This window comes from Bos indicus, chromosome X, assembly GCF_029378745.1.
Source record: "Bos indicus isolate NIAB-ARS_2022 breed Sahiwal x Tharparkar chromosome X, NIAB-ARS_B.indTharparkar_mat_pri_1.0, whole genome shotgun sequence".
Taxonomy (NCBI): domain Eukaryota; kingdom Metazoa; phylum Chordata; class Mammalia; order Artiodactyla; family Bovidae; genus Bos; species Bos indicus.
In genome coordinates, this window is record NC_091789.1 from 114069391 (window position 1) to 114094018 (window position 24628).

The following is a 24628-nucleotide window of genomic DNA, read 5'->3' on the forward strand; positions in this document are numbered from 1 at the left end:
TGAATCAGTCATAATTATATGTAGATCCCCTCCCTCCTGCGCCTCCCCCCTCTTCCATCCCACCCTTCTGGGTTGTCACAGAGTGCCTGGCTGGGCTCCCTGTGTTATATATATAACATCTTCTTCCCACTACTTTACACATGATAGAGTATTATATCAATGCTACTTTCTCAATTTGTCCTTCCCTCTCCTTTCCCTACTGTGTCCACAAGTTGGTTCTCTACATCTGCATCTCCATTTCTTACCTGCAAATAGGTTTATCAGTATTATTTTTGTAGATTCCATATACATGTGTTAATATATCTTTGCTTTTCTCTTTCTGACATTTACTCTGTTTAGCAGGCTCTGGGTTCAACCACATCACTATCACAGACTCAAATTTATTCCTTTTAATGGCTGAGTAATATTCCATTGTGTCTGGGTACCACATCTTCTTTGTCTATTCATCTGTCAGTGGATATCTAGGTGGCTTCTATGTCCTGACTATTGAAAATAGTTTTACAGTGAGCACTGGGGTACATGTGTCTTTTTCATTTGTGGTTTTCTCAAGGTATATGCCCAGTAATGGGATTGCTGGGTCATAGGGTAGTTTTATTCCTAGTTTTTTTTTAAGGAATCTCCATGCTGTTCTCATAGTGGCTGTACCAATTGACATTTCCACCAGCAGTGCAAGAGGGTTCCCTTTTCTCCACATCCTCTCTAGCATTTGTTGTTTGTAGATTTTTTTTTGCTGGTCGTTCTGATAGGTGTGAGGTGATACCTCATTGTAGTTTTGATTTGTATTTCTGTAATAAGCGATGTTGAGCATCTTTTCATGTGTTTATTGCCCATCTGCCTCCCATATTTTTTTGTTTAAAGACCTGAAAGTTATCAGGAACCTCTACTAGTTAGAGTGCTTTCCATGAGTGTTCTTGAAAATGAAACACTTTGTGTAGGAATAGTCTGGCAAAAGCAAGAAACAATTAACTCTAATGACAAAAAGACAAATGTCTGTCGTTAAAAATGTGATAAGAGTTCATAATAACGTAGTTGACATGGATATTTGGTTATTCCAATCACAGAGAACATTTTAAGATGATAACTAGATATATAATTAATGACAGTCTACTAGGACATATCAGAGTTTTAGGGATTTTATAAAATTTCTGGGACTACAATATTAGCAACATATATATGTCAAATAAAACCTTGAGAAGGTTTATAATTACTTCATATTTATTAATATTTACCATATAATTTAACATATCAAATAAACCTAAGTAAAGTCTCTTTTTTTGTAAGGAGAGACAACACATCTTTTGACATGTTCCAGGATACTTCTGGAAAATCCCCAAAGTAGTTCAAGGTCAAGAAGACTTCATTTGGTAATTTGATTTGGGGGAAGTTTGTCAAAACAATCTCAAAATATTAAAACAAATAGGATCATAGGTCCTTCTGAAACAGTACTGAGTTATCCATTTAATCAAAGTGACAAAGACTTATCAGGGAAAACAGAAAGTTACAAAATTGTAAAAACAACACCTTAGCTCTTTTAATAGAGAAGACTGGGTGTTTTTAAGTTTCCAGAGACTTGATAAAACACCAAACACAGGAAATTATTTTTGATAAAACATAGGATCTTTGTTTTCTAGGCAAATTTATTAAAAAGTAAAGAGAAACCTTTCAGTCTTATCAGGAGCGGACCAGTAGCCCATGAAAATTTTGTCCTTTTAGCAAATGAAAGAAAATTAAGTTTCAGATTCCTGTACATTCACTACTTACTTGGGGGGGAAAAAAAAAAAAAAACCTTACCATAAAATTATTCCATTTTTAGCTAGCTTGAGTACCCAAGATAAAGTTCTTTCTCTCTGCCCTCAGCTTCCTATATCCATTCAGTTAGCCCTTTATGTAACTCTTTTCATTATGAAACACCCGGTTTTATTTTTTACATTTATGTTTAATTGAAGGATAATTGCTTTACAGTATTGTGTTGGTTTCTGCCATCCAGTAACATGAATCAGCCACAGGTATACATATGTCCTCTCCCTCTTGAACCTCGCTCCCACCTCCCACCTCTCTTAAGTTGCTGCAGAGCACCAATTTCAGCTCCCTGCTTCATACAGCAAATTCCCATTGGCTGGCTGTTTTACATATGGTAATGTATGTTTCCATGTTACTCTCTCCATATATATCCCACCCCCTCCTTCCTACACAAGTCTGTTCTCTATGTCTGGAAACACCCAGTTTTACTTGAGGATAAAATAACTTTCATTTCCCTTTTAAAAAACGCATCTCCATACATCATATCTTTTCTTAGCCAAAACATCCAGCTTATTTGGCATAGTGATATTTCTTTCTCTTAGTATTTCTAGTAGTTTTAATTACATGTATTAGCATTCTGAACCTGTAGAGACCTTAACTTTTAGTGAAGACTAAGAAGTACTTGTGAACTGCTGTACAAGTGTTCTGTAGAGTGGAACACATCTGAATACAATTCATAATTTCTAGAAGCATATGACTTCTCATAGTATATCTTTTAATGTGGCACATGTCTGCTGACAGATCCCAGTATCTTTAGCTTCTCTGTAGTGAGACGTCAAAGGTGACAAAACCTATATTGGGTAATTAATCTATCAATATTTTCTCATTTGGAATGATGCAGATATGCATTGAATTGCCATCATTTATCTTAAGTTAGAAAAACTGTAAGGTTTCAAGTTACAGAAAGATTTGAGTAACTCTTTAAGTAGACATAGCATGAAACATAAATTCTGTAGGAAAGTTCACTTCTAAATATGTATCCCAATTATGTCTATTTAATAAAGAGTTTCTTCACCCTCGCTCTCTCTCCCTCTCTGCCCTGAAACCCCATGGACTGCAGCATGCCAGACTTCCCTGTCCTTCACTGTCTTCTGGAGTCTGCTCAAACTCATGTCCATTGATTCCATGATGCCATCCAGCCATCTCATCCTCTGTCGCCCCTTCTCCCCCTACCCTCAATCTTTCACAGCATCAGGGTCTTTTGCAATGAATTGAATCTTCCATTAGGTGACCAAAGTATTGGAGCTTAAGCTTCAGCATCAGTCTTTCCAATGAATATTCAGGGTTGATTTCCTTCAGACTGGACTGGTTTGATCTCTGCTGTCCAAGGGACTCTCAGGAGTCTTTTCCAACACCATAGTTTAAAAGCTTAATTCTTCAGCGCTTAGCCTTCTTTATGGTCAAACTCTACATCTGTACATGACTACTGGAAAAATGATAATTTTGACTCTAGACACCTTTGTTGGCAAAGTGATGTCTCTGCTTTGCAATACACTGTCTAGGTTGTCACAGATTTTCTTCCAAAGAGCAAGCATCTTTTAATTTCATGGCTGCAGTCACCATCTGCAGTGATTTTAGGGTCAAAGAAAAGAAAGTCTGTCTCTGTTTCCATTTTTTCCCCCATCTATTTGCCATGAAGTGATGGGATCAGATGCCATGATCTTAGTCTTTTGAATGTTGAATTTTACACAGGTTTCTCACTCTCTTCATTTATGTTCAACAAGAGGCTCTTTAGTTCTTTGCTTTCTTCCATTAAAGTGGTATCATCTTCATATCTGAGGTTGTTGATATGTCTCTCTGAAATCTTGATTGCAGCTTGTGAGTCATCCAGCCCAGCATTTCACACGATGTACTCTGTACAGAAGGTAAATAAGCAGGCTGAGAATATACAGCCTTGACGTACTCCTTTCCCAATTTTCAACCAGCCTTTTGTTCTGTGTCCACTTCTGTTACTTCTTGATCTGTATACAGATTTCTCAGGAGGCAGGTAAGGTGGACTGGTATTCCCAACTCTTGAAGAATTTTCCACAGTTTGTTCTGATCCACGCAGTCAAGGCTTTAGCCTAGTCAATGAAACAGAAATAGATGTTTTTCCGGAATCCTCTTGCTTTTTCGTTGATCCAACAGACATTGGCAATTTGTTCCCTGGTTCTTCTGCCTTTTCTAAATCGAGCTTGTCTATCTGAAAGTTCTCAGTTCATGTACTGTTGAAGCCTAGCTTGAAGGATTTTGAGCATTTCTTTGCTAGTATGTGAAATGAGCACAATTGTGTGGTAGTCTGAACATTCTTTGGCATTGCCCTTCTTTGGGATTGGAATGAAAACTTTTGGAATGAAATTGGAATGAAAACTTTTCATTGGAATGAAAACAGGACCTTTTCCAGTCTTGTGGCCACTGCTGCGTTTTCCAAATTTGCTGGCATATTGAGTGCAGCACTTTCACAGCATCATCTTTTAGGATTTGAAATAGCTCAACTGCAATTCCATCACCTCCACTAGCTTTGTTCGCAGTGATGCTTCCTAAGGCCCACTTGACTTCGCACTCCAGGATGTCTGGCTCTATGTGAGTGGTCACACCAAAGTGGTTATCTGGGTCATGAAGATCATTTTTGTATAGTTCTTCTGTGTATTCTTGCCACATCTTCTTAATATCTTCTGCTTCTGTTAGGTCCATACCATTTCTGTCCTTTATTGTGCCTGTCTTTGCATGAAATATTCCCTTGGTATTTCTGATTTTCTTGAAGAGAGCTCTAGTCTTTCCCATTCTGTTGTTTTCCTCTATTTCTTTGCATTGATCACTGAGGAAGGCTTTCTTATCTCTCCTTGCTATTCTCTGGAACTCTCCATTTACTTGGGTATATGTTTCCCTTTCTCCATTGCCTTTTGCTTCTCTTTTCTCAGCTATCTGTAAGACCTCCTCAGACAACTCCTTTGCCTTCTGCATTTGTTTTTCTTTGGAATGGTTTTGGTCACCACCTCCTATACAATGTTATGAACCTCCATGCATAGTTCTTTAGGTACACTGTCTATCAGATCTAATCCCTTGAATCTATTTGTCACTTCTACTGTATAATCATAAGGGATTTGATTTAGGTCATACCTGAATGGTCTAGTGGTTTCCCGTACTTTTCTTCAAAAGTGAAGTCGCTCAGTCGTGTCGTACTCTTTGTGACCCCGTGGACTGTAGCCCACCAGGCTCCTCCGTTCATAGGATTCTCCAGGCAAGAGTACTGGAGTGGGTTGCCATTTCCTTCTCCAGGGGATCTTCCCGACCCAGGGATCGAACCCAGGTCTCCCACATTGTGAGCAGATGCTTTAACTTCTGAGCCACCAATTTGGTCTTCTTTTTCCTGACTGTATAGAGGTTCTGCATCTTCGGCTGCCAAGAATATAATCAATCTGATTTTGGTATTGACCATCTGGTGATGTCCATGTGTAGAGTCATCTTTATATTGCTGGAAGATGGAGTTTGCTGTGACTAAGTGTTCTCTTAGCAAAACTCTTTTTAGCCCTTGCCCTGCTTCATTTTTTACCCCAAGGTCAAACTTGTCTGTTACTCCAGGTATCTCTTGACCTACTTTTTTATTCCAGTCCCCTACAATGAAAAGGACATCTGTTTTTCTTTTGGTGTTAGTTCTAGAAGGCCTTGTAGGTCTTCATCAAACCATTAAACTTCAGCATTCACCAGGGCTTCCCTGGTGGCTCAGCTGATAAAGAATCTGACTGCAATACAGGAGGCCTGGCTTTGATCCCTGGGTTGGGAAGATCCCCTGGAGAAGGGAACAGCTACTCACTCCAGTATTCTGGCCTAGAGAATTCCATGGACTGTATAGTCCATGGGGTTGCAAAGAGTTGGACATGACTGAGCGACTTTCACTCTTCAGCATTACTGAAAAATGAAAAATCCAAGGCATAGACTTGGATTACTGTGATATTGAATGGTTTGCCTTGGAAACAGAGATCATTCTGTCATTTTTGAGACTGCACCCAAGTACTGCATTTCGGACTCTGTTGTTGACTGTGAGGGCTACTCCATTTCTTCCAATGGATTCTTGCCCACAGTAGTAGATATAATGGTCATCTAAATATAATTCACCTATTCCAGTTCATTTTTGTTCAGTGATTCCTAAAATGTCGATGTTCACTCTTGCCATCTCCTGTTTGACCACTTCCAATTTGCCTTTCTTCATGGAACTAACATTGCAGGTTCCTGTACAATATTGTTCTTTACAGCATCAGACTTGACTTTCACCACCAGACACATCCACAACTGGGCAACGTCTCCACTTTGGCACAGCCTCTTTTTTTCTTTCTGGATCTATTTCTTCACTCTTCTCCAGTAGGAAATTGGACACCCACCGACCTTGGGGGCCTATCTTCCAGTGTCATATCTTTTTGCCTTCTTGTACTGTTCATCAGTCTGTTGTAGATAGCATATATACAGGTGGTGTTTTCGCAGCCTGCCAGCCAGTCTGTGCCTTCTGGTTGAAGTATTCAATCAATTGACATTTAAGATAATTATTAATATGTATGTTCCTATTGTCATTTTTTAATTGTTTTGGTTCATTTTTACAAGTCTTTTTCTCTTCCCTTTTTATCTTCTCTTGTGATTTGATGAATAACTTCAGTGTTGTGTGTGGCTTCCTTTTTCTTTTTTATGTCTGTGTATCTGTTGTAGATTTTTGGTGTGCAGTTCCTGTGAGGATTTTTCCCCGTGAGGTTTGATACTGCATTCTCTGTATGTGCAAGGTTGTTTTAGTTTCCGTTATCTCAATTTCCATTTCATTCCCAGTATCTTGCACTTGTACTCTCCTCACAATTGCTGGTTTTGATATCATATTTGTGTGCAGATTATTTCTTACATGTACCGTTTATTTGCTTTGACTGGTGAGCTTTCCCATTGGTAATTTTCTTGTTTCTGGCTGTGGCCTTTTTGTTTTTCCCTGCCCCAGAGAAGTTCCTTTATCTTTGATGTAAATATGGTCTTATGGTGCTGGATTCCATTACTTCTGCTTGTCTGTAAACCTTTTGATTTTTCGGACAAATCTGAATGAGAGCTTTGCTGGGCAGACTATTCTTGACTGTTATTTCTTGGCTTTCATCACCTTAAATACATCATGCTTCTCACTTCTGGCCTGCAGAACGTCTGCTGAAAAACCAGCTAATAACCTCATTGGGGGAGAAGGCAATGGCACCCCACTCCAGTACTCTTGCCTGGAAAATCCCATGGACGGAGGAGCCTGGTGGGCTGCAGTCCAGGGGGTCGCTAACACTCAGACACGACTGAGCAACTTCACTTTCACTTTCGCTTTCATGCATTGGAGAAGGAAATGGCAACCCACTCCAGTGTTCTTGCCTGGAGAATCCCAGGGACGGCGGGGCCTGGTGGGCTGCTGTCTATGGGGTCGCACAGAGTTGGACACGACTGAAGCGACTTAGCAGCAGCAGCAGCAACCTTATTGGAGTTCCCTGTTATGTTATTTTTGCTTTTCCCTTTATTATGTGTTAATATTTTTTCTTTGTCTTTATAATTTTTTTTCTGTTTGATTAGTATGTGTCTCAGCATGTTCCTCCATAAGTTTATCTTACCTGAGAGTCTGTATTTACTGGACTTTGTTTCCTTTCTCATGTTAGGGGAGTTTTTGGCTATTATCACTTCAAATATTTACTCAGGGCCTTTCTTTCTCTCTTCTCCTTCTGGGACCCCCTAGAGTGGGAATGTTGGTACATTTAATGTTGTCCCAGAGGTCTCTGGAGAAGGTAATGGCACCCCACTCCAGAACTCTTGCCTGGAAAGTTCCATGGACGGAGGAGCCTGGTAAGCTGCAGTCCATGGGGTTGCGAAGAGTCAGACATGACTAAGCGACTTCACTTTCACTTTTCACTTTCATGCATTGGAGAAGGAAATGGCAACCCACTCCAGTGTTCTTGCCTGGAGAATCCCAGGGACGGGGGAGCCTGGTGGGCTGCCGTCTTTGGGGTTGCACAGAGTCGGACATGATTGAAGCCACTTAGCAGCAGCAGCAGAGGTCTCTGAGACTGTCCTCATTTCTTTTCATTCTTTTGTCTGTATTTTGTTCTGCAACAGTGATTTCCACTATTCTTTCAGCCAACTAGTCATTGTTCTGCCTCAATTATTCTGCTAGTGGGTCCTTCTAGTGTCTTTTTCATTCCAGTGATTGTATCGCTAATTCATTTGTTTGTTCTTTAACTGTTAAACGTCTCTTGTATCTTTCTTGATCTGTGCCTCCATTCTTTTCCAAAATCCTGGAACATCTTCACTATCATTATCCTTGTTAGCTAAGTTGCCAATCTCCACTTCATTTGGGTTTTCTTGTGGCTTTTTATCTTGTTCCTTTGCCTGGAACATATTTGCCATCTCTCAGTTTTTCTAACTTTCTCTTTTGGGGGTTTCCTTTCTGCTGGCTGCAGGATTGCAGCTCATTTTCTTCCTGTTATGAGGCACTAGTACACCTCCTTAAAGTTGTTAGGAGGTGCTGGCACCTGATGTTCGTGACAGGATATTTCTATTTGTCCATTGTGTAGCAACATCATGGCAGGTACCGCACCCATGGGACCTCATCAGCTCAGGGGCAAAGAGCGCAACAGTTGTGAGTGAGGCAGTGACAGACTGTAGGCCTCTTGTATTTTCCCTTTCATTGTAGCCACCAGTTTCCCGTCACAAGGCTCTCTCTCTGTTCTGGGTTAAGTCTCTCAGTCCAGCCATGACCCACCAACGTGATTGTCACAAGAGGAGGTCTCTTATCTTCCTTACCTATAGGAATCGTTTCATTCTGCCTTTAACCCAGAGCCTCTCCTTGGGCAGTGACAACAGCCTGGTGATCCAGTCTCCCTTCATAAGCTCTCCTTGGCCTTGAGGTATGGAGTACCCTCACGCACATTCATAGTCAATTTAGTCAATTAAAGTCTCTATAATTAATGGTCTACTCACCTCGCCCTTGAGCATACTGCTCTAGGTATACTGCTGAGTTAATATAACAGCCGTGAAACTTTGGGATAAGATCCTGAACACAGTATACAACCAAGGCAGTATGTGAAAGCACACAGCAGCTCAACAGACCTCACGTAAGCAGTGTTCCTCCTCTTTTTGGGGGGAAGTATTTGAGAAGGATTGGTATTAATAATTCTTTGAATGTTTTGTACATTTTACCAGTTAAACAGTCTGGTCCTTGTCTTTTGTTAGGAGGTTTTTTTTTTTTTTTTAATAATCTCCTCACTAGTAACTGTTCATATTTTCTAGTCATGATTCGGTCTTGGTGTTTGTACATTCTAGTAATTTAAGTTGTCAAACTTGTTGGCATGTGATTGTTCATTGTAGCCTCTTACAGTTTCTGTGGTATCAACTGTAATATCTCCTATTTTCTGATGTTTATTTCAGTCCTCCTTGTTTCTCAGGAGTCTAAAGGCTTGTCAATTGTGTTTATCTTTGTAAAGAACCAGCTCTTAATTTCACTGATTTTTCTATTGTCTTTTTAGTTCCTATTTAATGTATTTCCACTCTGATCTGTTATTTCCTTTCTTTTAACTTTGGCCTTAGTTTTTCCTTCTTTTTCTAGTTCTTTGAGGTATAAAATTAGGTTGTTTCTAATTTTTGTTTTTCTATATAGGAATTTATTGTGATGAACTTCCCTTTAGAACTGCTTTTGCTTCATCCCATAAGTTTTGGTATGTTTCCATTTCATCTGTCTTTGGAATTTTTTTCTCTTTGATCTCTTCATTGACACATTGATTGTTCATATGTTGTTTAATCTCTGCATATTTCTGAATTTTCCAGAGAAAGGGGTCAATCGAACAGGAGTATATAACACTTGTAAATATTCATTCACCCAACATAGTGGGTACCTCAATATATAAAGCAAATATTAATGGCTCTAAAGGGAGAAATAGCAGTTTATAATGATAGTAGGGGACTTTAATACCTCACTTGCATCAATGGACAGATCAGACAGAACATCAGCCTTAAATGTGAATGATAATGACAATTGTAAGTTGTATCATGAACCCTTGATCAATTGATACATTTCCAGGCAATAACATTGGTGTAACAAACACATATCAATATGTTTTTAGAAAGTGATACAGTTAGCATTATTGTATAAAGTTGTTAAAGCTTAACACTGACCAGGGGTTTATTATCCAACTTATAGTTGTCATTATCATTCACATTTTGCTCTGTTGGGTTTTTGTTCCAACCTTGTATATGTTAGAAACACAGGTGTATTACCATAACATTTTCAAAACTGACACATGGAGAAATTTCTCATTTCCACAAGATCCACCTTGTCAACTCCAGGTAAAAGAACACACTCTAGGTGAAATAATACCCACAGGACTAAAGAAAAATGCCACCAGAAAGTACAGAATGTCCTTCCAGTGAAACAGTATATTTGAAATAGATGCTCTGTCCTCCTGCATAGAGTGCCAGCTATACTGCCTCTAATGAAATATTAGAATGCTTTATTTAGTAAGACATGCACAAGTACAAAAAAAAAGTGTTTTTACTCAAATGCAGATGTTCACTATTCATTTACATAACAAATCACTGGTCAGTTACTAGCTTCTGCAAAAATCCCCAGGTCAATTATGTCTTGCAACAATGAAGTATAGGTATATATTTATTGCTGTTTTGTTGGTTAAATGTTTTCTTACTGCTTTGCAGTTCCTCTAGTCATTCATCTGTTGTTCTTTTCCTTTGTGATTTGATGATTTTCTCGAATAGTACACTTTATCTTAAGTGTCTACTATAGGTTTTTGCTTTATGGCTACCATGAGGCTTACACATACAAGTTATCAACTTAAGTTGTTGTAAATCTGAACACATTCTGAAGTTCTACATTCTTACTCCTCCCCACTCCATTCTGCTTTTCATATCACATTTTACATCTTTGTATCTTGTATATCCCTTACCTACAGTTAACCCTTGAACAACATGGTTTTGAACTGTGCAGGCTCACTTATACATGGAATATTTTCACTAAACTTGTACTATAGGACTACACAGTGTACTCTTGGTTGAATCTACAGATGTGGAACTGTTCTATGGGAATTTTCAAGTAGGTAGCAGGTTGGTACACCTAACCCCTGTGTTGTTCAAGGGTCAACAGTAATGGGATTGTAGTTAGTTATTTTTATTACTACTTTTGTCTTTTAACATTCATACTGGCTTTATAAATGATTAATCTACCATTTTACTACATTATGTACCTTTTTATTACATTTTATTACATTATTTACCTTTACCAGTGAGATTTAATTAGTGCCTTTTTTCAGCTTGAAGAAAATTCTGTAACATTTCTTATAAGGCTGGTAATGAACTCCTTTACCTTTTGCTTGTCCAAAAAACCCTCTTCCCAACTTTGAATAACTATTTAGATGGGGAGTGTGTTCTTGGTTGGAAGTTTTTTTTTCCTTTCAGCACTTTGAATAGATCATGCCACTCCGTCCTGGCCTTCAACATTTCTGCTGAAAAATCTACTGCTGGTCTTATGTATGTTACATATTGTTTTTCTTTTGCTGCTTTTAAAAGTCTCTCCTTAATTTTAATTTTTTAAATTATAATCTGTCTTGGTATGTGTCTCTTTGGGAAACCTGGAGAGTTCCAAACAAGATGAACCCAATCTGGATGTCTGTTTCCTTCCCCATTCTTTCTTTAAAATATCTTTCCATGCTTTTCTCTCTCTCCTCCTCCTGGCACCTCCCTAAAATGCAAATCTTAAGTCAGTTCAATGTTGTCCCCAAAGTCTTTTAAGCTATCTATCTTTGGTTTTTTTTTTTTCCCTTTTCGCTGCTCTCACTGGCTGAGTTTCACTCACCTGTCTTCAAATGCCTGACCTTTTCTGCTTCATCTAGTCTGCTGCTGAACTCCTCTAGTGTATTCTTCAGCTCTGTAACTTCCATTTGAGGTTATCACTGTGTGTGCCCACTCCTTTCCTGTGTTCAGTAGCACCTTTATGATCATTGTTTTGAACTCTTCATCAGATAACTCACTTACCGCTGTTTCGGTAAAGGTTTTATTCTGATGTTTCATCATTCCTCTCTTCATTTTCCTTGACTCTCTGTTGGTTTCTATTTAGTAGATGAAACCACCATCTCTCCCAGTCTTGAAGTAGTCGTCTACAAAAGAACCTTGTCACTCAACCCTGTCCTAGCGCTTGGTTGCCTGTCAAACCTTTGTGATTGTTCAAGCAGCCCATTTTATTTCTATTGGCTCCCAGTCCTTGGGGGTGTGCCAAGACATTTCAGCGACCCAAAGAAGAGGATCACCATCAGCACCTACATTCAGGCTGATGAGAAGCCAGACCTCAAACAGCAGCTTTTAAAATGTGTGAACATACTCTATAGTCCTGTGGCACCACAAGGGTAAGTCATCTGACTACCAGGGCCCAGTGGTATAGACTTGTGTCCTAGCCAGCAGCCTACAAAGTCGGGGTGCCGGATGGAGGGTACAAGCACCTTTCTAGGAGATACAGCAGCCTGGAGCAGTGTGCTGGGAGAGTGCAAAGGCACCATCCTCTGGCCTTCAGCCACAGAGAGCCTTCAGAAATCTCTCTATATAAGCACCAAACCGGAATCTTGCTCCTCAGCCTGAAGCTCTAAGACAAGCAAAGAAGGATTTTGCACACAAAAATTGGGCTGTGTTTCAATCTGTGTCTGTGCTGTGCCCTGAGAGTGGTAGCCAGCCAGGAACTATTAACATCTGTTCCACTATCGAGAGGTCCACAAACACAGGACCTGCTAGCCATCACAGCCAGGTGATTAGGGGGCAGCAGACACATGTACAGGCTCCCCTCTGGGAGGTGCTGGTGCTCTGGAGAGGACTACAGGGGGCCGTAGCTGTATGTTTCCGAAGAAATCTGCCCCTCAGGCCACAGAGCTGTGACATAAAGCCTCTTTCCCAGAAGGAATTGGCACCTCAGTGCTGCTTCTTGCTCTGCCCTGGGTCACCTGTGTGCACAAGCCCTACCAGAGCCAGACACCCAGAGAGAACCCTCAGAAATTGCAGCTGCACACAAAGCTACAAGCCCCTTTCCAGGATGCCAAGGTGGCCCCTGCCGTCCTCCACCCCCAGAGCATTGCATTAGGCCTAAAAGATGTCTGCTATCTCAGAGGCCTGTGCCTCAGGCCGATTGATGCTTTAAGATCAGCAAGTGAGTCTCTTTCACAGGAAGTCTGGGGGCTTCTGAGTCTGCTCCCATCCTGCTAAATACAGTCAGGGTGCCCCCACGTGAGCTCAAATCCTTTACTCCTCAAGGAGAACAGCTCATGTTTCTGAGATCCCTCCCCATGATAGGTCCTCACACGCCGGGTGGGGTCCATGGGGAGGTTGTGTCCCAGCCTTTCCTATTCAGCTCAGTGTAGGGTTTTTTCCTGGTTCACCTGATGAATAGAAGTTGCTCTGCTAGTTTTATAGGTTTTTTCCAGAAAACAATTGTTCCCTGCATAGATCTGATGTGTCCACAGAAGGAAGTGCAGTCTGGGCCTTCCTGCTGCTTCTAAGTCACTTCAGTCGTGTCCGACTCTGTGCGACCCCATGGACTGCAGCCCACCAGGCTCCCCCGTCCCTGGGATTTTCCAGGCAAGAACACTGGAATGGGATGCCATTGCCTTCTCCGGGGTCTTCCTACATTGGTATATTCAACTGCAACCCTAAAATACCAGTCAGTTTTTAGTGCTGCTTACAAGGGATATTTTGGGACTTGAGAGTTCTCCTGTTGCCTCTTATACTGGGACAGCTATCAGTTCCCACCTCAAGTATCCTGAATCTGAACCTTTACAGTTTTACAACCATTAACCATTATACCTAAATTACAGAGTTTTTTACTTTATGTAAGCTCTATGCTGCCTAGCAAAATAATAATCCCCATAATTTTTTAAAAGATAGAACTGTAACTTCTGAACACATTTGAGTCAGTTCTAATGAGGTGGGTGAAGTTAAGTCAAAAAGAGAAGACAAATATCATATTGCATCCATATGGAATCTAGAAAGATGGTACCGATGATCCTATTTGCAGGGCAGCAAAGCAGACACAGACATAGAGAACAGACTTATAGACAGAGCGGGGGAAGGAGAGGGAGGGATGACTTAAAGGTAGTACTGAAACATATACATTACCATATGGAAAACAGCCAGTGGGAATTTGCTCTATGATGCACGGCACCCATAGCCAGTGCTCCGTGACAACCTAAGGGGGTTGCGAGGTTTGAGAGGGAGTGGGCATATGTATATCTGTGGCTGATTCATGTTGATGTATGGCAGAAACTATCACAATACTGTAATTATCCTCCAATTAAAAATAAAAGAAAAACTGTACCTTGTTCTTCATCCCCCAGCCATATCTTTTACAACTTATAGTAAAATAAGTTGAAACCATACTTATCATAAATATTGCTTTTCAGCAAATTATATACTCTAGTGGCAATTTTCAAGAGAATGCCTTACCTTTTATATCGTAGTTCATAATTTACAAGTAGTCTTTGTTTTCTCAGAAGTTAGATCTACATAGTCCTACTCTTTTGATGAACGAAAGAACACAAAGTAACTTTTACAGGGATTTTTTTTTTACCCTAGAACATCCGTCTAGATAAAGAATCTTAACAGTGTTCAACGACCTCTTGCTGGAATATTCTGACCTGTTCTCAACAAGGCAGCTTTTGGAGTTAGGATTGTGGCTTCTGTCCCTTCTCTCTGGTGGTCTTTCCTTCCCTGTCGTACTTGTTCAGTAAAAGGGAGAATGTGAGTGCTGAGTATAAATGCTGCCGGGCCCTCAGCAATACAAACTCACTGGGCCCATTCACCCACTTCCAAACTTTACCACATAGGTAGGTTCTGAGCTGATTACTCAAAGACTGGAAAAATATTCTTGGCTTTACTCTTTGAATTTAGGAATACGGTCCTTCAGGCCTTGAGTCACTCAAATTCCACTTAAAAATGGTATTGAGAAAATTCAAATCAGAAAAGCAGACATTTTATAATAAAATAGCAACAAATTTGGTTTGGTAGAATCTTTCACATACTTACCTACTGTGATGAAACATCTATCTTTTGGGGCTCTTGCCTCCGAAATAATTGTCAAAAACTAGAGAAAATATAAAAAGCAACAAGGGAAAAGCAACAAATAACAACCAATGGATCACTGAAGAAAAAAAAAAATTCATTTATCTCTAGGTAAACAAAAGCATGACAATCCAAAACGTATGGGATGCAGCAAAAGCAGGGAAGTTTACAGCAATACAATCTTACCTCAGGGAACAAGAAAAAAGCTCAAATAATCTAACCTTACACTTACAGTAGCTAGAGAAAGAACAAACAACCCCAAAGTTCGTAGAAGGAAAGAAATCATAAAGATTAAAGCACAGATAAATAGAAAACAATAGAAAAGATTAGTGAAACTAAAAACCGCTTCCTTGAAAAGATAATTCATAAACCTTTAGCCAGACTCATCAAGAAAAAAGAGAGGGCACAAACCTAAGATTAGGAATGAAAAGGAGAACTTAGAAACCACAGAAATACCGAGGACTATAAGGCAACTATATAAAATGGACAGATTCTTAGAAAGGTACAGTGTCCCAAGATTCAACTAAAAAGAAATACAAAATATGAACAGACCTGTCACAAGTACTGAAACTGTGATTTAAAAACTCCCAAAAATGCTAAGGCATAGATTTGTAATCCCTAGCTCTGCTTACCATAATGAGAGCCTATCTTTTAGGGTGCTGGTGGAATCCGGTCATGGGATCTGAAACCTAACATCAGTATTTCAAAACATGAAGAAAAAAATCTCTCATTATTAATAAGTATGTAAGTACATGTAAAAAACAAAAACAAAAAACCTCCCAACCAAAAAAGTGCAGGACCAGATGGCTTCACAGGTGAATTCTATCAAACATTTAGAGAAGAGTTAACACCTATCCTTCTGAAACCCTTCCACAAAATTGCAGAGGAAGGAACAGTCCCAAACTCATTCCGTGATACGACCATCACCCTGTCACCCAAACTAGATAAAGATACAACAAAAATAGAAAATTACAGGCCATTATCACTAATAAACATACACAGACACAAAAATCCTCAACAAAATACTGGTAAACCGAACCCAACAGAACATTAAAAGGATCACACACCACGATCGAATGGGATTTATCCCAGGGGTGCAAGGGTTCATCCATACCTGAATGATTTGCCAGACCCCTCTGATCCCTTGAGATTCATTATCTATGTAATTTTAGCATTACCTAAAATGACTGAATCCCTTTCTTTCATTAAAATTTTCTTTCTTAAATAAACATCCACTGCCTCTAAAGCACTGTTTTACTTAGTCTTGAAATCACTTATTTGCTTTCTGAATATCTTCTGGCTATTTCCAGTAAAATAAAGAACAATCTAAATAGCTTAGAGAGACATAAACCTGGTTTGTCTATTTGAATGACAGTTATTTTACTTGATTTTAAGTGAGTATTTCCCTGATTCTCTTGCCTCAAGGACAAAGTCAGTCTAGTTTCCAAAGAAATAAATCTTGGCAGTACCTTTTTATTCAGATCAATGAATGTTACTTGTTTTCAAACTACACATTTAGCATGATGAGAAAGATTGAATTTTCTAGGAAACTGTCCAAGTTTGACATACCTTATGCATCAGGACAGACTGCTTTTTGTTTTGCTCTGACACCAGGCCTGTTGCATTCAAATGCCAGCTCCAACATGTGTGTGTTAAGTGACCTTGGTTTTATTATAAGGTAACATCACTGAGCCTCCATTTCCTCATCTGCAAGTGGGGATGATTATTAGGTGCAGCTTGCGAATTGTGTTGCTATTAGTAAAGTAAAAAGCTGCTGTGATGATTCTATTCTATTGTCTAAGCTTTGTCTTTAAAATAGAATCACACTTTTATTTTCAAGGGTTAACGTTTTTTTCTCCCAAAGGAAAAAAAAATCACAACTTTGCTGCTTTTTCCCAAGTGTGCCAAGGAAACCACAGACATTGATTTATACCAGCCAAGCATGAAAACAAAACAAAACAGAACCATTTTCATGTGCATTATTGATTATCCAAAAGTGACTGGACAAGATTAAAAAGTCATTTGTCTATTCCATTTATTCTAAGATTAACATTATATAATTATTTGAAATCACATATTATTTGTGTTTTGTGGTTAAGATTAAATGGAGGGGAAGGAGATGGTGAGCTGAGAGATGGCAAAGAGAGGAGAAATCCTCATCTCTATCGATTAAGAAAGTTACCTACAAAGTAGATACTTGGTAGGTCTCTATAAGTAGATTAATAAAACTTTTATTGAGATTTAGTACAGTTTGATTCCAACTTTCTAAAAAATGTACATTTGTGTAAGGATTTGACTGAGAGTTGGCAGAGAGTAGTTGTAAACCAAAAATGTTAATAGTGATTTTATCTTTGCAATGTAATTACAGATGATTGGTTTTTCCTTTTCAGATATTTCTGCATTAGTAAATTTTTATATAATCTATATTTTCTGTAATAAAGTTGGCAATACTAAAAGTAACAGTTATACAAAAATAGTGTACACTTTTATTGTTTACAAAAAGCTTCATGAGTTTTCAACCTGGATTATTAACTGACTGTTTCACTAATAAAAATTTAATTTCCAGTTTGGGGTATTGTCCTAACATAAATGCTCTACACTTTGGGATTACAGTGTCTCTACTTCTGGCTTGTTTGAATGTTGCACCTTGCATATTTTCACCTGCACACAGCTGTTACTAAATCATACCATATTTCTTACAGCATATCAAACTTTTATCTTAGAATCACGGAATGTTGGAATAATAATGTACCTTATAAGACGACCAAGTTTAGGGGTGGAACACTGTGGGTCATTCTTAGACCCACATAGTACTTTAAAAGCCTTTACGACTAATAAAAGACAGTGCTATGAAACAAACAGTTTTAGCGCCCACAGTCTTACCTTCTGCTGGGTGTTTAAATACTATCAGTAGCCTGCAAACAAATATTGTGAGGGAAAAAAAACAAACATTATTGGCTAAGTTTAAGCATTGGGGGTGGTGTTTGTACCAAGGTTTGGGATATAGATTACTCCAATTTGAAGCAGACTTATGATACACAAGTGAACTGTTAATCACTCAGTTGTGTCTGACTCCATAGACTGTAGCCTGTCAGGCTCCTCTGTCCATGGGATTTCCCAGGCAAGAATACTAGAGTGGGTAGCCATCCTCTTTTCCAGGGGATCTTCCCAACCCAGGGATCGAGCCCACGTTTCCTGTGTCTCCAGCGTTGCAGGCGGATTCTTTACCATCTGAGCTACCTGGGAAGCCCATGATATACAAAAATTCATTATAATCACCACTACTTATTGAGTGTTTAGATGCATTAAATCTGTGTACTCTGGGGCTGGGGGGGGGAATACCTGGTAGGAGAGAGTCCCAAACAGAGCTATTGGGAAACAAGGCATTGCATCTGAGCACTAAGAGCCTCCAACAGCCTGAAATAGCACAATGATGATGGGGTCCCTCTCTCATAATTGGACATGGAAAATGGTATTTACCTTCTATATTAAAGGGGAGATTAGGTGGTATATTTGGAAAAGGGAAAATTCTTTATGCTTTTTGCCCTTCCAATATATCATAACTGAAAATACAAAAAACACCAAGTCTTGAAGACCTTGGGTTCTGACTCCCCATTTTAGGGGAGAGTCCAGAGGGAGCACCATGATCTACAGTTTCTTGTCAGGGAAAATACAGGCCGCAGGTCACTGGAACCAACAAATCTGGTTTGGGGTTTTCTTTTCATCATATTAATAAAACCCAGATATGCGTTCATTTGCTATTTCCGATCTTTGGATCATGTTGATTTACAGTTAATCTCCTCTTCTATTTTCAGAAGGAGTTTTGGAACACGTACACAAAAGCACAACAAGGAGAGAGTAACAGAGGAAGTGACTGGTTTCAGTTTTACCTTACCTTTCCATTAATCTTTGGCCTCTTCATTATCCTCCTTGTCATTTTCCTGATCTGGAGATGCTTCCTAAGAAACAAGACTCGCCGACAGACAGTGACGGAAAGTCATATTCCTTTCCCTCAACACCTCAATATCATCACTACACCTCCCCCACCAGATGAAGTCTTTGATAACAGCGGGTTGTCCCCAGGCTTCCTGGAATACGTGGTTGGGCGCTCAGATTCCGTCTCCACTCGCCTGTCCAACTGCGATCCCCCACCAACCTACGAGGAAGCCACTGGGCAGATGAACCTGCGGAGGAGTGAAACAGAACCTCATCTTGATCCGCCTCCGGAGTATGAGGACATCATCAACTCCAACTCAGCCAGTGCCATTGCTATGGTGCCTGTGGTCACCACTATCAAATGAAACTGCAAACTTCTTTCTACTATAATCGTTTTTAAAATACTAATGAGAGAACTTTCTAGCACTTTACCACTACATACACGTGCATCTGACTTATTGGACTCTGACAGCATACCACTTCATATTCTCCGATTTGATTTTCATTAGTTCTGTTTCCCACTCTAAACTCTTTATCCATGCTCATTTTTGCTAATGGAAATATGTGAAGAGGGAAAAATACTAGTGGAGGTCTTCCTAGGAGACGTACTTTGGTGTGTGCGCATGTATGTTTATGTATATATGTACATGAACATAGACGTGTGTGTACATCAGCCCAGTATATGGGCACCTGTTAAAAAGTCATTAACATCTATCTAAATCACCTGTAAAGAGAACATTACTCACCAAAATTGGAGGTTGGGGGAAGGCACCAACAATTTGTGTAACAGCAATGTGCTGTTGAATTTTGAAAATAAGATGAACTTAGCCTGCTTTTAAATTTTTACAGGCTTTTGTTAACCTTCTTAAACTTCCTTAAAAGGGAAAAAAATGCATATAGTCAGTTTTGACTTGAGGAACATCTCAGAGGGTGACAGAGAGAGAAGGAAGGCATAATAATTGATACCTTGTTCCTAGTGGACAGCAAGAAAATCACTGGTCCTTCATGGCTTTTGGCTGCTTTCACAGGAGGGATTTTGGTGCTGTAATTGACTGCCTCCCCCACAAAAATTAAACAGTGTTTGCTTAGTGTCCTTGAATGTCACATGCTATTTGTATTAACATCTTGGTGGAGTGGATTTCCTGGCAAAAGAATCATTTCTCAAGTAGATACTCAAATCGATGACAGAACGGATGCAGACTTCTCCTTGGCTCATTGGCAACACTTTCTTTCTCCATGTTACATTGCCTTTTACTCTAGTTGCTCTCCTACCACCCCAGAATCTTCTAGCAAGTAAGAATTTAGTTAAAACCCTGGGAATTATTTTCTTAATGTTTTTGTATAGAGTGAAGCCTTTGTCTCAAGATCATTACCAATTTTCCCTTAAATTAAGAACTGTGATTTCTGCATTATTCTCCAGTTGGCAGAGGAAGACTGCAAAGTCTGTGTTGTGCCAGGCGCACAATAAATCTAGTTATAGCTGCAAACATATCTCACAGTTGCTATTTCATTTTGTATTTTCAGATTTTTTTAACTGCAGAATTTTGGTTGAAAATCTTTGGAGCAGGGGGAACAGGCTGTGAATGAATTGCCAACATAAACTGGCTAGGAAAGAAGAAAAAATCCAACAGTTATACATGCACTGATAGAAAATGCATTATATCGGTCAGATTTCTGTGCCACTCCCACAGCTCCTTAGTGTTGGAGAAAATGGCTGATCAGGCAGAAGGCAAGCAGGTTTTGGAAGCGTCATGTCCTGCGGCTTCCATATCCATCCCCACGCAGACTCCCCTAAACCCTAAGGAGGAGGACTGCTTGGGAGGACCTTGAACTAGGAGTCAGATGACCTGAATTCAGATCCCACTCTGCCATACCCTTGCCAGGCCACTTTGGGAAAGACCCATATCTGACCCTCAAGCTCTTTACTTACCTCTGAAATGGCGATAGTATCATTCGCCCTGCCTTTTAAAGTCCCTCCTGGGGCTTTAAAAGGATGCAATGAGATGATATGTGTGAAAGTCATTTGTAAGACCCGAAGAGCACTCTAGGTGTAAGGTCGCAGCATTGTTCTCCTTGCTCTCATGGGGGAAGAAGCTTCTGTTTCCCTAAAATGTATCTGAGTTTTCACAGTGAGAAATAGAGCAGGCTGCTCCATTAGTGGCTCACAGGTTCCTAATTTGAGTGTGTGGGCTCTTAGTTCAACACCTGTCATTCTCTGGTCTGTACCAATGCTGGGCCTACTTAATGACAACTGTCCGCTCAGCACAAGCAGGAGTAAGCAAATGCTGGAAAGGGAACTACCGCTGACTGTGTTTAGATAACAGGTTTTACGGCTTTCATGGACTAAAAATTAATAAATCTCGAACCTGGTCTCAGCAGAAATGACAGCATTGTTTTGAATTTGGCCCTGAGTACATGGTAATCTCTGGCTTCTACTTAAAGCTGAGAATGGGAGTGTTTGAGCCAGTAATGTATTTTGGTTTAGAGAAAAATTAAGGCTCCTTTTGTGTGGACTTTTTCTTTTGTCATTAATATCAGGCCTCAGATTAAACCAGCAGTTCTCAACAAATGGCAATGAGCCCCGATGGGAGTCCTTGAGAACATTCAAATTTGAGGGGGGTCTGTGAGACCAACAGTATTTTCATAATAACACCAACACGTTGTCTTTTCACTTTCTCTCTCAAAAAGTTGTTAAAAACGTTAGTCATCTTCCCATGCTTTTGTTTGTTTTAAAAAATATAGCTATTTGCTTTAAAATGTTATTTGTGTTTAGCATGTAATGGACTTTTTAATTTGGGGACTTTTATATTTTTAAATCAATAAGTACTTATTTTTTTTTCACTTTTACTTTCTAATATGGCAAATACTGGTAGCTATAAATTTCATAAACAAAAGCTCTTTGGTGTCCAGATCCCCAACAAATGTTAAGAATATAAAGGGGTCTGGAGACCAAAAGATTGAAAATTACAGGATGAGACAAAGGAGCAGGATGTTCTATTACTAACTATACATACTTGTCATTTAATTTTACATTCTAAACTCCTGATAGTGAATTTAACGCTGCCTCTTAGAGATACCTGAATTTAAGTATAAGAATGAATGTTGATCCTTGAAGCAAACGCCAAATGCTTACACTGATCAATGGCTATAGCTTTTTAGACCGTTGTCAGAGAACACACTATTCCACACCGTTCACATCAGCCACAGGTCTCATGGCCGCATTCAGGTGATAATGACAGGCTAAGCAAATGTCTAAGATAAACACAATACTTTCTTTAAGAAACAGTCTGTTAGTTTGTTTGATCTTGGTTTGGGTTTGACCTTTTTAGAAACCCTTTTGCTACCCTATCTGGTTTTGTACACTGAGTTTCTTAACATTTGTTATAATTAAAGGGGCTTGTCTGGAATAGTGTCTATTTTTATGCTTTAGCCTTTCTTACCTGACTGATATTACATTCACCTTTGATCATTTTTAATAAATGTTTATTTTTACAGATCTATTTAGTACCTTTCTTAAGAAGTAACTACATTGAATCAACCAGTGTATATTTACATGAAAGAATGGGCTACCTGGTCTTTTAGTGGATCGGTTTCCAGACCTCCATCTGCAGTGATTGTGTCTGGAATCCTAGAACTGGCACTTTTCTGCCTCCCTGCTTTGAATGTCACAATGAATTGTATCTGTTTAATAATGATTTCTTTTTCCTATTGACCAGTACAAATACAGATGCTGTGTTTGATTCACTGTTAATGATGACTTCAAGATTGATGATCTGATAGAATAACTGTGGAGGGAGCTTTACCTTGGTTCTGTGTAAATAGCATGTATTTGATAATATTTCACATTTTTAAACAGCTGGTTTACATTAAATTATGGTATTTAACTATTTTATGTTCATTCCAGGTAAGGTTTTTCTTATGTTTCTGTTTTGGGTATGCTAAATAAAGCTATTTTTAAACCCAAAAGATTTCTTCTGCCATTTGTTAATAATTAGATTATGGTGAGGTGATAAACATGCTGTATAAGCTCTTATTGTGATCTTTTTAACATGGTAAAATTATTACACTTCTTTTTTTCTTAGGAATTTAGGGAACACTGCTCAGTAATCAAAAATTACCTGCTGAAAACTTCAGGGTGTTCGAAGCCTAAGAAAGAATGATCCACACTACTTGTGAATGATGCTGGAATGATACAAAATGGGAACACTTGTTCCAAAGGGGTAGACTCAGTTCCCTGCTATAGTGGAGTTTGTCGACTACTGGGAACAGTGTTGTCTACAGATACAAAAGACCTGTGTTTTCTCCTTAGCAGAATAGCTTGCATTTGACATGACACACTGAGAAAGGAAAGCAAAAGATGGAAACGTATATGACCACAGGACATCTCCCTAAGTATAGTTACCTCAAAGATGAGAAGCTGATGTGACGTGTCATTAACTAAGCAAATGTAAATATGACTTGATCTTTATGATATACAAAATTAAAACAATTTACTTATATCCAAGGAAAAATTTTAAGTATAAATTGTAAGCCTAAAATGTATATTTTATAAGTGTAAGTTTAGGTACTTTTAAAAACATCAGTTTCTAAAAATTTTATAACATACATCTTAACACATCCATGAAACCTAAAACCTAGATCAAGATATTTCTACCCGCAGAAGGCTCCCTCTTACCCTGCTGCTGGCTAAGTCGTTTCAGTCATGTCCGACTCTGTGCAACCCCATAGACAGCAGCCCACCAGGCTCCCCCGTCCCTGGGATTCTCCAGGCAAGAACACTGGAGTGGGTTGCCATTTCCTTCTCCAATGCGTGAAAGTGAAAAGTTAAAGTGAAGTTGCTCAGTCGTGTCTGACTCCTAGGGACCCCATGGACTGTAGCCAACCAGGCTCCTCCATCTATGGGATTTTCCAGGCAAGAGTACTGGAGTGGGGTGCCATTGCCTTCTCCCCTGTTACCCTACCCCCCTCCTTAAAGAGAACACTATTCTCACATCGATCATAACAGATCAGTTTTTAAAATTTCACACTTGGCTGTAGCCATATGGACTTGTCCCTCTTCCTTTTTCAAAGTATTTCCAAAAAGTTCAGGCTATAAATTCCAGAGCTGCTCTTCTATCTCCTGGCCCTCCTTGAAATCACCTACTCATTCTAAGCCTTTCTGACATACCTAAAGCTCTTTGAGGGCCAGAATTCTGTTTAATCCCTTTACCTCCCTTCCACAAGTATGTGGTTGTGGTTTAGTCGCTCAGTCGTCTCTGATTCTTGTAATCCCATGGACTGTAGCCCGCCAGACTCCTCTGTCCATAGGATTTCCTAGGCAAGAATACTGGAGTGGGTTGCCACCTAAAATGAGGCCTTTCATTGACCAAAACCTTAGTACCTTTCTGGCTGGTCTCTTGTTTGTCTTTGTCTTGTAATTCTTATCACATGCCATTTCCTTAAACTTTGTATGATGATATTTTGTTCTCAGTACTTTTATTTATTTTATCTACTGCTTTTTTTTTTTTAGAGCAAAACCTGCTATAATCTGGTCCCACAGGCTTATCTAACCTTATTGTCTTAGTAACTCAGATGATAGATACTTACAAAGTACCTACCTTGTGACAGACACTAATGGGATTAGAAAGCAGTGGTGCCTATAGCTTTGTCCCTGGGAATTAGACTGGCCTAACCTTCTAATCTTCTAATTTGGTATAACCCTAATTCCACCCCATCTCACAATCTTTTGGCTGAAAATTTTATATTATAAAATTAGTCATTGTCATCATGCAGTCCTATCAGGCTATATTGTGATTTTTATAAGTTTTTAACAATGGAA

At 39.3% G+C, this 24628-nt stretch overlaps 1 protein-coding gene across 2 annotated transcripts in view; it reads left to right on the forward strand.

Moving 5' to 3' along the window:
- PRRG1 (proline rich and Gla domain 1) overlaps window positions 1-22505 on the forward strand; it is a 143416-nt gene extending 120911 nt beyond the window's left edge. For both annotated transcript variants that reach the window (XM_070784442.1, XM_070784441.1), the window contains one exon: window positions 18690-22505. In XM_070784442.1, coding sequence (XP_070640543.1) covers window positions 18690-19175 — 486 coding nt within the window. In that variant the 3' untranslated portion in view covers window positions 19176-22505. The remainder of the gene's footprint in view (window positions 1-18689) is intronic.
- The last annotated feature ends 2123 nt before the right edge of the window (window positions 22506-24628 follow it).